This window comes from Oxyura jamaicensis, chromosome 9 (genome assembly GCF_011077185.1).
Source record: "Oxyura jamaicensis isolate SHBP4307 breed ruddy duck chromosome 9, BPBGC_Ojam_1.0, whole genome shotgun sequence".
NCBI classification, from domain to species: domain Eukaryota; kingdom Metazoa; phylum Chordata; class Aves; order Anseriformes; family Anatidae; genus Oxyura; species Oxyura jamaicensis.
Genome location: NC_048901.1, coordinates 6,543,997 through 6,557,023, shown reverse-complemented (window position 1 = coordinate 6,557,023; position 13,027 = coordinate 6,543,997). Strand labels below are relative to the sequence as shown.

Sequence of the window (13,027 nt, the reverse complement as noted above, 5' to 3'; positions counted from 1 at the left end):
TACCTTGCCCTTGCTGCTCCCACTCTTGCTTATGTTGCTATAGCTTTTTAACCTCATTTCTTTCCTGATTTAATCTGTTAATTGCTCATTGACGTGACTGAGAGGAGGGCAACCACAGCATATGTCAGCGTATGCCTGTATCACCCATGCATGGTGGTCAAATGTCAACTTACCTCAATCATGGAGTCTCAAAGTGCAATTTAGCAAAAAGTTCAGGTGTTGTTTAGAGAAATCTGGCCAGAAATGTGTTACAAGTGCAAGTCTTCAGTACAACTGTACTCAGAGAGAGTGGGACACCACACTGCCTGCGACGTGATTGTCTTCACTCACACGTGAACCCAAAGCAGCAATTCCAGAATCGTGCTGGACAGAAACATTTGTAAAGCTGCAGGAGGAACTAGCACTGCATACAGAGTTGAAGTTTATGTTATTTAACGCTTCATCAAAGGAGACAAGTTTTATTTTGGACAGTAGACTTTATTAGAAATTTTCTCCTCATTCATCAGTAAATTCACATTAAAATATGCTGAAGGCAGCTCAGTCTAAACATCTGACATCCTGCCATAACAACAACTTCCAGTTTAAAAACTAGATAACTGGTTGGGCAGATAACTTGAAACGTAAGAAATGCAAATAAGAAAGCAGCATCTTAAAAACAGGATGAGCCTGAAAAATTAATACATTTCAGGTGGAGATGGGGAAAAAAAAACAACAAAATCAGTAACCCCAAGATGGGTAACAGTTAAATGAGAACTCCACAGACTCTAAACAGATAAATAAACATTATAGCCACACATACATTAAAAAGAGAACCAAGTACTTAGAGTTCATACCACATAAAAATTATAAATTTATTCAAATAAAAAAGTGACAAGCTTTCTAAAATACAAATATTCTAAATTCTTGGGCTAGTGAGCACTTTGTTATAAACTGCAAAACTTTGGAGGGACTAGATTTGGTTTTGAAAACAATAGACTGCACTTCACTTACCATGTCCAAAAGTTGATCTTTCAGACACATATACCAGTTTTTCCTCTCATGTTTTTAAATCACAGACTCTTCTAGACAATCTGCCTAGATTTATTTTTTTTTGAATGTCAGAACTTTGGGATATTATAGGCCTGATTATATTGAGTGCAGAGCACTCAAAGCTCTTCACAGCTCTGGGGATTTAAGGTCAGATTTAAGCATTTTCCAAAAGTTACTATTGAGATTTTTCTTTGCTAACTTATTATATCTATTGGGGTGGGGTTTAGGAGAGAAAAAGAAAAAAATATATATTATTGAAGAATGCTCTGTTCTGCATGACAGGAGATCTTGCAGGTCAGATTTTCTCTTGGCATTTATCAGAGACATCAATGAAAAACCAATGAAAAACCAACATGACAGCTGAAGATAATGGCTTTCATGACTGTAAACATAACAGGCAACAGATAATACATGAATCTTGATCAAATCAATGTTTTCACATTCTTTAGTAGTCCCCCGCAGTGATCTGCTTTCACTGATTCAGAAAAAATATATATATTAAAAATTAAATAACACTTGAGTGTCCATCACAAAGATTTATATTTTGCTGTAAACAATTTTCTGCCATTTGCATTGATGTAGTCCAATGTGAGGCCAGAGGGTTCTAGACATCTTATTGATATTGTAAATAATTTTTCAGAGACAGAGGCAAAGGTAGAATTTCTATGTCATGCAGGCGGTCTCTGCCAAGAGCAAAACGAATTGATCTTCGGCACAAGTCCATTAAAGGCAGGGGTTCCGCTGCAGGAAAAAAAAAAAAAAAAAAAAAAAAAAGAATTAATTTTTCAGCAACTTCAATTACACTCAGTGTTTTGTTATTAACATAGATTGTGTTGTATTAAGCTGTCAAAAAGATAATGGCATCGGGAAAACCTGACAACCATGAGGCAACTGAGATGCTCAGTAGAAGCAAAGACAGAGATCTGTGCTTGGATTTCAGCTGTTTCACCCATCATGAAGTTTCAGATGGAGCTTCCTTATCTGTAAGGCTTAAAATAATAACTCAGAACCACACTTCAGACTTCTAAGGTTGCAGCTTAACAAGTTATTACATTTCCAGATTTCTAACAAGACAAAGAGCTTCTACACTGTAACACCACATTCTTCACGTTGTGTTAACAGGAACTAAGCTGGCAATTCCTGACCCTTGCATACCAGTTCCTTCTGTGCCTTAGGAACTGGAAATGGTACCCAAGGGTAACCAGCAAACACTACGTTTCCTGTGACACTCTCTTAGCCTTTCTTTCTAGGAAGGTCATTGGAAGCAAAAAAATCAATAAAACACCCTCAAAACCCTAGAGGAAATGCAACCTTCACCCCATGAATAAACGAGGAGGATTCAGCTGACTGGAAGCCACGGTGTGTGCGTTCTCAGACAGAAACAAACACTCCCAAAACACAAAACCCAACATCTGTAGCTGCTCTTAGTTTAATAAAAATGAGTTAAGTATCTGTCAGAAATGCCTGGTAGAGAGCACTTAGGCTTGGAGGCCCAAACAGTGATCACAGCACCTCGAACCATCTAACCCCAATCTCCTACCCCGATCTTCAAATCTCGTGGAACTGCAGGAACATGGCAGCATTTCTATTTGATTGTAACGTGAATGACCTCTGTGTTTGTGGGGGTTGCAAGGAAATCGTTTTGCAGCAGGAACAGGAATAAAGCTGTAAAGTCTCTAACCAGTTATGCCCCTCTTCCAGAACAACTTTAACCAGATGCATCTGGTTGCACGTGTTGCTTTAAAAGGGTAAGAGCTCAAAAGAAAAGACTACAGGAAACATTTTATCTTTACAGGATAAAAACAGTAGTAGCCTTTAAAACCATATTAATACTTCCAAATGGGAGGGAAAAAAAATCTATCATCTGCCTATATTACAGCAAAAGCCTTTTTTTTATTTTATTTTTACAAGCCCTCAAAATTGTTCAGCTCCCATGGGTTTTGTCAGTTCTTGTATGTGCCACATATGTAGATCTGCACATCTACATGTTAATCTGCCCATCCTTCAGCTGATATAATTTTAAAATCTACTTGTAAAAAAAAATCATTACAAAGCACAAAATACCAGATTTAAGGATTGGTTTCATATACTAAAATTGACACACCACTAGCTTCATGGATTTTCTGTCACTTATCGCAGCACCACATTTGATTTGTAGAGTCCACAGTTTGTTATGCTGTTTCCCAAAACTGTCCAGGGAAAAAGCTTACAAAGCACTCTGTGGTATGCTGAAAGACTGAAAAACATTTTTATCTTTAGAACACTCCTTAAAATCCACCTCTAGTTCATGTTGAATTTGGTTATTAGAAGTTTAAAAAGAGTCCACACGTTCCAGTAATAAAGTAGAAACTTCTATGCATTGGTGATCTGAGTTTTAATTTTTACATACCAGAATGATGAACGTTAATTCTTAAGGGATGAAGCTGTAAAATTCATTAACCGGGATTAATAAGTAGGAGCAAAAATAGCTCATGATTTCCAGGACACGGAGTTCAACACAAATCACAGGTCTTACACCATAAACAACAATTTTCCAAGTATCTTCCCTGAATCCCTGGGGTCTCATAAAGAACATATAAAATAAAGACTAACTGTTTTAAGCCATTCACTGATCACATGGTCTCCTTTTCTCCTAGACAAAAGAAAATGCAAAACGTAGCCATCTGTGCAGCCAGACACAGAGTTAATTCTAAACTTTAAAACACAATTTAAGGAAAGGTTAAAATATTTTTCACGTTTGAAATGCTAAGCGAACGTCTCTTTCTCACTTCTACAGGGAGTGCTCAAATGCTAAAGAAAATGTCCCGAAGTGTTTGCAACAGCTGTTAAACTGCAAATACTGAATGTGGTTTTGCAGCCTGAAAATTGAACTATATTCTCTTTATTCTCCTTTCTATCCAACAACACTTCAAACTGAAAAATACAAAAAAAATTTACACAAAAAACAACAAAAAAAACTTACCCCCCCCCCCCCCCAGACATACCCACAGAAACTGTTACAGGCTTGTCCTACAATATTAAACAGACGCTGTATTTTCTGGGGTGCTGGCTGTAACAACTCGAGAAAAAATTGTAACGGTCGCATTGTAAATAAAAACTTCTTGCAGCTGTGAATAGTCCTAAATGATCAAAAATTAAATTGAGGAAAAGAAATCTTAGGTTTCAAAATAGTTTATATAATTGTAAAGCTTTTTAAGATTAAAGACTGAAAATGTTCAGGCAGCCTATCTCAGCAGAAGATTATTAAACATTTGCTATGTGCCTCAGCGCAAGCACTCTCCCATCTCACAGTTTTATTTCATATTTTACAAACGAGGATCATTTGGAAGAAAGCTTGGGTATGAAGAACCACAAGTTAGGTTCTGAAAACTGGGCAAACTCCAGGTGGTGCCATTTGTATTACTATGGGGAGAGGGCAGCAGAAGTTGTGCTAAGGACTGAGCAAAGCTGTCTTTGACCCCATGCCCTGCGGCAGCAGGGAGCCCCTTTCAGCTCTGGTGTCTGGCTGCATCCCTCAGCAGCGCCCTGCCTGGCTCTAGGAGGGCACGCTCACAGCTGGGGACCCTTCTCCAGCACCCTGGGCTAGCAGGGTGCCACCAGGTCCCCCACCTCAGAAACCGGCAGGGCAAAGGCACGCCGGTGCGCAACTGCCCCACAGCCCAGCTGTGACCACGTGGTAGTTTCAGAAAGGCTTTAACATTCAGTGCTGGTGCCCAGCCCAGGCTCTGCTGTGGTGCTGATGATTCACCAGCCGTGACGTGTCCTCTGCTGGAGCTGGGTGAGGGGGGACAGGGCCAACGACAGCACGCAATGCTGGCCAGGAGCTGCAAGGTCGCTCATCATCTGCTCTAACAGCAGAACTGCCTCTTTCACTCACACGCAAACACCAGAATCGCTTTGTGCATGAAAGCAAATTCACTCAGGAACAAAACCATCATGAGAAACTCAATCCTGCTGGAAAGGAAAAATTCAACCATCTCAAGCATGCCCTGCTGTGCACCCCACCTAAAGCACATACACAGACCTTGTGCATCCCAAACACTCAGCAGCGCAAAAGAGAAGAGGATATTGTAACACGCAAGAGATGGCAAGGTGGATATTCTGAAGCCACATGGCCACCTGTGAATTTGGCTACTGAAGAGGCATTTTGCTTTTACAACACTAAATTTTTACCTTGGATATTTTTTTATTATTTTTTTTCAATACATGGACATTAACTGGTTGGTCCACAGCAAGAGCAAAAAATGTTAAATCAGAGTATCACAGTATTTCCTACACCTAGTATGTGTTATATTTTATCCTTTCTCTAAAGAAATGTTGTATTTTTAGAATAGCCCACAACAGAAGGGAATTTGAGGGACTCAGTCCCAGAAAAGCACACACCCAGCCGCTTCACTGAAGTTACGTGGACGCCGGTAATGCTCTCTCCATTTGAAAAAGGAGGAATGAATCACTAAGCTGAAATACAAAAAAATACAAAATTGAAAAAAAAAAAAAAAAAAGATTCACAAGAATGGCTCTTTGTACTGAATTCCCAACCAGGCTAAGAAATTCGGAGTGAGATATTCCAGCGCAACGCGGCGAGCTTAGCACAGGAAACCCAACGTTTCCTCTCGGGCTCCAGCAGAACTGAGAGAAGAGCGAGCAGCCGCGGCTCGGCTGGTAACGGCTGGGACGGGGCCTCCTTCCAGGCTCCCGTCACATTTCTGAATGGGTTTTCAGGAATCTTCTCTTTTACAGCTTATTATGAAACCTCTGTACCCAAAGGTACCTTCTCATCACAGAAAACTGTTTTTTAGCAGGAAAACAGAACGGTGACAAGGTAACGCCGCTCAGTTTGTGTGGCAGAGGTTAGCTCCCGTACCTCCCAGTTCTGTACCGCCAGCTTACAAAGAAGGCCCATGTAAAATAAATGGACAAATAGATAAATAACTGGACATTCGCTCGGGCAGGGCCGCGATCCCCCCAAGCCCTCCACTGCGAGGAGCCGCGTGCGAGGTGCGCAGCTGCTCCCAGCCGTACCCGTCCCAGCGGCCTCGCTGCTGGTTCAAGGACAAAGGTGAAGCCCCGTCTGTAGCTATGAACAAGAAGCGCTCGGGAGCGTTTTGCCAATAAATACGCAACCCTGATAGCAATTCGCACATCATTACCGGCTGAAAGTTCATTGAGTTTTGGCAACTTGTAGCTACTTAACAATCTGGCACTCCAACAAGAATGCCTCGTCTTTGTAAACAGGCTTTTATAGTCGAGATACTGAAGTCATTTAGCATCCAATAACGTTAAATGCTATTAACTGTGACATTACATAATGCTTGTACAAGAGAAGAGCTTTTAGCACAGGACAGTTATTTGCCAAATGACAATAATCATTTTTGAAACAAATTTTTAAAGCTAAACCAACCCATAATGTTTGTGGCTTTCATGGATCTGTGAAGAACATTTTTATCGTATTTTGTAATATAAAAATAGTCTTAAGAAAAGCAAAATTAAAGCTGGTTGAAAAATGAAGTAAGGTTTGGTGAGAATCATTGACACACAAAAAAAATAGACAGAATTACAAAGAATTTATTTAAAGCTTATTTTGGTGTCTACCAGTGACACCAAATTACTTATATTTTGATATTTTGGTCTTAAAATATATATATATTTAAAAAAAGCACTTATACTCAGCAATTCACACCAGTTTCCAACTCTGGTAGGGAGCTTTAAAAGGCTAAGAAAAAAGAAAAAGCGCAGTATCACAAGACAGATGCAATCACACATCACGAAATGAGCAGATGGCATCTCCCTAGCCCTAACTTTGCAGTGTTAACAGTAGTGCCACGAGTGAACAGTTCTCAGTAACGAGGCAACCGCTGCATTGTCATCTTTCTTGTTCCCAAATACATGTCACTTTGCAAGAGGAATCGGGTGCAGACACACTGCCTGAAGGATGGAGAAAGAAAATAGCCTCTGTGCAGAAGCCTGATGCATAGAAGAATCTTGGAAATTGAGGAAATACATTATGCCTCCGTTCGTATCTTAATTTAGGCATAATGTTTTCTATAAACGCTACGTACCTGGTGGATACTGCTGGACTCCCACTCCTGCCCTCTCCTCTCTACCAGGAATTCAGCACCGCTCCAGTCGCAGCCCTGCAGTTCTTTTCCCCGCTCAGTTCTCATCGCACACTTTGCATACTTCACTGCTGTCTGACGCCTGCCCGTTCTGATGGACAACCCCCTGCCCTGTCAGGGCACCGGCGTGCCCACCATGCCTCAGACCACAGCACTCCTTTTTAATCTTTTTCTTGAATTTTCCCTCTTCCTCCAGATATGGAGACACCTGCCAAGGGGTAACGTGACCTAAGTATTTCCAAAAGGGGGAATTAGAGTATATGAGAATTTTTAACTACTCTTTAATTATCACGTACAATAAACATACTAATATATATAAGCCGGCAGTTTGCCTTCCAACCTTCCTGCCAGAGCTTAATTATTGTTTTAATTTTACACAGTACAGGCCAAATTCTTTCTCCCACATAATACGGTACATAAATACACCCCCTTTGACATATTTATGACTTCCCTGATGCAACTGATGGAAAATTTGACTTATGTTCCTTAAATGGCACATTCTAGAGAAAGGAAATTGCAAATAATATTTTAAAGAACACAGGCTATGACCGGTCATAAAAAAATACTAATAAATCTCCTAACAGCAAGGAAAACTCAGTCAAAGCATAACAGGATTGAAGAAATCACTTATCTGTTTTTCCCACAGATGCCTATAAACTCTGCAGCCTAACCCAGCAGCAAGCCGTACCTGTGGAATGCCTCGAACACCGCGTTTTAGTTACAGCTCAGGTGGGCCAGGAGAACAGCCCCTCCCAAGGGTTCCGCTGGTGGAAAGGGAACACCAAAGAGCTTTGTCATCTTTCCTGTGTTCCCCCAAGGGCCTGCCCAAGAGCAGGGGGTCCAGCTGACGGCTGGGGACAGAGCGAATTCAGGCCCTCCTGCAGCCCCACCGCCGTCACCTCGCCCCCCTCAGCACTTACACATACAGCTGCAAGCTATCCTGCTCCTTCAACAGTGTAACGGGCAGCAGATGGGGAGATTTTGTTATCAGTCAAGGCTGATAAGCAGCATCTCCAGCAGTTGTCTTCTAGGACAAATAAAGCCTTATGTAGCACCACATCAGCACCCTGCTTTTAGCAGACTGGGCAAAAAGTAAATATACAAAAATAGCATCAACAACCCCTGTATCTGAGCTAACCTCCAAAAATCTGGTACTTGAATTTAAGTACATTGAAGGAGGAAAGGAAGGTGAAGAAGTATGAAGGGAGAAATGACTCAGGATTGCACTTCTGCCCCCCTTGTCTTATGTTGGGTGGGGGAATTGGTTTACAAATACCTTTGGCATCAAAGCATAAAACACAGTTGCGCAATGTTTAAAGCTTCAATCAGGCATCAGTTAGCAGAATTAAGCTGAAAGTGCAGCAATGAACAAGCAGATATTCTGCAGTATCATTTGTTTTCAGTTAATCCTCTCCAGCTGTGCTTCCTTGAGAGGAAGAGTTGAAAAGCAGAACAGAATGAAAATGAAGCAAACAAAATTCCCCCAAACTAGTGGCCGCTTTTCGAGGTTTGATAAAGGATGAGTCATTTGAGCACAAGTGTGAACCTCCTTGCAATTTCTTTTTCACGTTTCACTATTTGTAGTCTGCTTTGAGGAAGATGAGACTATGGGTCCTGCCTCAGAAAGCACCACAGCACATGCCTAAATCCAAGCTTAAAAATTATTCATAATGATTTCAATTTAGTAGTCTTAAACATATGCCTGAAGCACGTGGTTTACAGGAGTGTTTTCCCTATAAAAATAATTTGCCTGTCGGCAGTTGTAGGAGGGCTGTATGCTGAGTCACATCTGCTCTGCAGCATCCCTCTTTTAGGAAGCTCAGTGTACTCTACAAGTACTAACTTAGTGTTGGTCCCTGCAAGTAGCAAGCAGAGTCTGTTAACACAGTACTTACTTTACTACTGAAAGGACAGTGATAAACAGCAGGTAAATGCCTTGTCCAGAGGCTTCACAGGAAGTTTGCAGCAGGACTTTAAATCGCTGCTCCTGAGGCGAGCCCTGCGGAGCTGCGAGGGCCCAGGAGCGTACCTGTCCGTCACCCCCGGGAACTCCGTAACCAGAGCTGGTGCTCTTTTGTCCTTCCTTCTCCTCCCCCTAAAACGAAGAAAAACAAATGCCTTGGCCCAGGGATTGATCTCCTTCCCAGCCTGAACTGGGAGCACTGGGAGTTGAAGACAGGACAGCAAACTGAGATGAAGCAATTTGCTGTGGGACTTCACCGAAGAGGTTCGCTACCCACTTTGTAGATGTAAAAATGACTGCTCCAACACAACAATGCTGACAGGTCTACGACAAATCAAAATACTCTACACCAACACGAACACCTTGCAGATGTAAGGAGAGAGGTGTGAGACAGCCTGTGGATTACCAGCACTAGTTGTCAGGGCAGGTCACAGTAGCTCCAACACAACTGGGCTGCTGCCATCTCTTTCACAACCTGATGAGATAACGCCTGACGACTGGCAGCATTGGTCTGTGTGAGTGCACTGCTTATCGTAAACTCTTCCAGAGCTGACACGTCCGTGGAGCTGCTGGATCTTCAGCTCAATTTGAAGTATTATTACACAAAAACAAATGTTTAGCTATGCCTCAAAGGCCTTTTTAGCTCATCATCATGACTTCAGTGGCTGTCTGAACAGCGGTTAAGCACAGTTCTTCACCTCCAGGTGGGCCTATGATCCACCTTAAAAACCCCAGATGAAGCACACTTACAGCTGGCCCTGGTCCCAAACCTAGACCAAATCTACAAACAGATGCACTGTGACAACAAAGTGGAAACTCTCCTGAAAACCTTCATTTTCTGAATTAGGGAAGCTCATTTAAATGCACATGTGCATTATAATAATTCCATTTACAGTAATAAAAATCACAGCTCTGATTTGTATTTGAAAACATTTTAACACACTATTCATCCAACTTACAGATTATTAGCACTGCACTGTTATTCAGAAGCTGCAAAATAGATCCAGATAATAATGAATTTTACCAGCAAATGAATGGAGCAAAGCCCTGTAATAAGCTGTTTTTGTTACAGCTCGATGGATTTGCATGCTCTGAGAAAAAGAGAAAGAGGGAGAACACCATGGCCACTTCTCTTCTGAAAGAGGAAGCGCATCTATGATTTCATGCCCTGTGGGTATCAGGAAAACATAAATAGTAAGGATGGAAAAGATTTGCTTTCTGATCTTGATTTGTTTGTTCTTCTCTTGCCCTCAAACACTTCATAAAACAACTCTTCACTTTGCTCTCAAACACAGTATGAAGGTACATTGAGACAGTTAACTCCAGTGATGATCTAAATATTTTCTAGTAGAAAACACAGCTAACATAAATACACAGTGATTTAAAAACAAAAAGAACAAAACGAAGCACTTGATACTAGAGATGAGCCTAAGCTACAAGCATGGGCTCCTCAGCACCTCCCAGTTCAAGCTTACACAAGTTTAGCATGTTGGGAATGAGGATTTGGCTTAGATTAATCTCTAATGCACACTTTATAGCTTTTACTCTCAAGAAGCGCATTTATCACCATTAAATTCAGCTTGTGTATGCCAGGCCGTAAAGATGGAACTTAAAACATATCGAGGTGCGAGAAGATTAAAGCTTGGATGAGAATTTCACCGAGTAGATGCACTGGAGTTCAAAGACAGTGTTGTTCAGGGGGTTATGGACAGATTTATAGGCAAAGTAATAACTGAGAAAGTTGAAGGAAAGTTCAGGTTTCAAGGATGAACCACTGCAGACAACTCCTGCAACAGGAATTCACACAGTGCAAATAATACACGTGATGACTGAAATATTCTGAAAATTGCTTGCATTTTTATCTCTTCATGAACAGTTATTCATAAATGAGCATATAAAATACCCCTGCTCAAGTACCCACCTATAGCAACTTTTACGGTTGTGAACAAGTTTTACTGCTCTTGGAAAAAAAAAAAAAAGAGTTTTGGGGCAAATCTTTGCCTATCCCTCAATTCACTGGCACATTTCTGCCATAACAGTATTACAGCAGAAGACAAGATTTATTGATGAGAAACCTGATCACACTGATTAGAATATTCTAATGTTCAACACTGTTAAGTTTTCATAGTTCTTCTTAAGCAGATTCTGTACTTTGGATTAAGCCAATCACAGAATCACAGAATCATCTAGGTTGGAAGAGACCTCCAAGATCACCGAGTCCAACCTCTGACCTAACACTAACAAGTCCTCCACCAAACCATATCACTAAGTTCAACATCTAAACATCTTTTAAAGACCTCCAGGGATGGTGACTCCACCACTTCCCTGGGCAGCCCATTCCCATGCCTAACAACCCTTTCGGTAAAGAAGTTCTTCCTAACATCCAACTTAAACCTCTCCTGGTGCAATTTTAGCCCATTCCCCCTCGTCCTGTCACCAGGCACGTGGGAGAACAGACCAACCCCCACCTCGCTACAGCCTCCCTTCAGGTACCTGTAGAGTGCAAATGGTCACCCCTGAGCCTCCTCTTCTCCAGGCTGAACAAGCCCAGCTCCCTCAGCCGCTCCTCGTAAGACTTGTTCTCCAGACCCCTCACCAGCTTCGTTGCCCTTCTCTGGACTTGCTCGAGCACCTCCATGTCCTTCTTATTGAAGGCCAAGTACAGGGGGACAATCACTTCCCTGGACCTGCTGGCCACGCTGTTTCTAATGCAAGCCAGGATGCTGCTGGCCTTCTTGGCCGCCTGAGCACACTGCTGGCTCATATTCAGCCGACTGTCAACCACTACTCCCAGGTCCTTCTCTGCCAGGCAGCTTTCCAACCACCCATCTCCCAGCCTGTAGCACTGCAATAAAGTACACTTGTTTTGAGAGAGAAAGGGAGTGAGAGTGTGGATGAGAGATATGCAAGCAAAATGACAAAACATTAGAACTATGTGCTGAACCCATCCAGTTGTCCTTTTTCCCCATCTGCCCTTCTCCCACTGCCCTACTCCACCTACCTGTAGTATTTTATACGACCTACTCGTGTGGGACACCCTGTCATCTTTTCCTGCACTGTGCCCTGCATGCTGGAGCCTCATGAGAATTCTTAAATGCAACCACAATAAAACAATGCACGTTCATTCAGGATTTCCATTGCTTACAGCTCAACTATTCTCAGCAGGAACCTATAACTATAGGGTTTTTTTTGTACATATTTTTGTATTATACTGAAAAATAAAGTTATTGACTCTAGCTAGCAATTAAATGGAATTCAAGGTATCTTCTGTATCACACTGCCACTTTCTTCATAGTTTTGCCATAATTAACAGGGTGATGGAATTGACGACTATCCTGCTTAAATGTACACAAACTGTGCTGCGCTGTTCAGAGACAATGAAATTTGACTACACTCCTTGTACCCTTGTTGCACGACATCTTCTCAACTGCTTCAATTTCAATTACCCGGAGGCTCCAACGTATGCAGATTTCCTCAAAGCAAGTGAAAAACTGGCAGCAGTGTATTGTTTAAATTTTAATGCAATTGTTTACACGCTAATGGTCTCATGGGGAGATCCACAAACAACAGACCTGATTTGTCACTTTTGTTACTCTATTTTTGATATTTATAGAATTATATTGAAATAAATCTGGAGTAATGAAGTGAGCCTGATTTGCAACTATATCAATTTGATCCTGTTATTTCAATGCATTTATATTCCAATTTCTTGAAATTGATTTTTTTTCCTTAAGTACAATAATCTTCTTCAGCACAAAATGGGTACTAGAGACAATCTGCATGATTTTCATATCCAATTTAAGATTCGTCACTGTTCCTTGTATGCAAACACAGCTGATGCTCTCTGAAGACATTTCTAAAGCATTCATTCTGAGGACAAACACACTCTCACAGACCAGGTGGAACACACAGGGCTGCC

At 41.5% G+C, this 13,027-nt stretch overlaps 1 protein-coding gene across 4 annotated transcripts in view; it reads right to left on the bottom strand.

The window, feature by feature from the left end:
- Positions 1-456: 456 nt before the first annotated feature.
- The window catches only part of SPSB4 (splA/ryanodine receptor domain and SOCS box containing 4), a 143,918-nt gene continuing 131,347 nt past the window's right edge, over positions 457-13,027 (bottom strand). For 3 of the 4 annotated variants that reach the window (XM_035334724.1, XM_035334722.1, XM_035334723.1), the window contains exon 3: positions 457-1,770. In XM_035334724.1, the coding sequence (XP_035190615.1) occupies positions 1,643-1,770 (128 nt within the window). In that variant the 3' untranslated portion in view covers positions 457-1,642. The remainder of the gene's footprint in view (positions 1,771-13,027) is intronic. The other variant, XR_004753255.1, reaches the window with a different exon arrangement.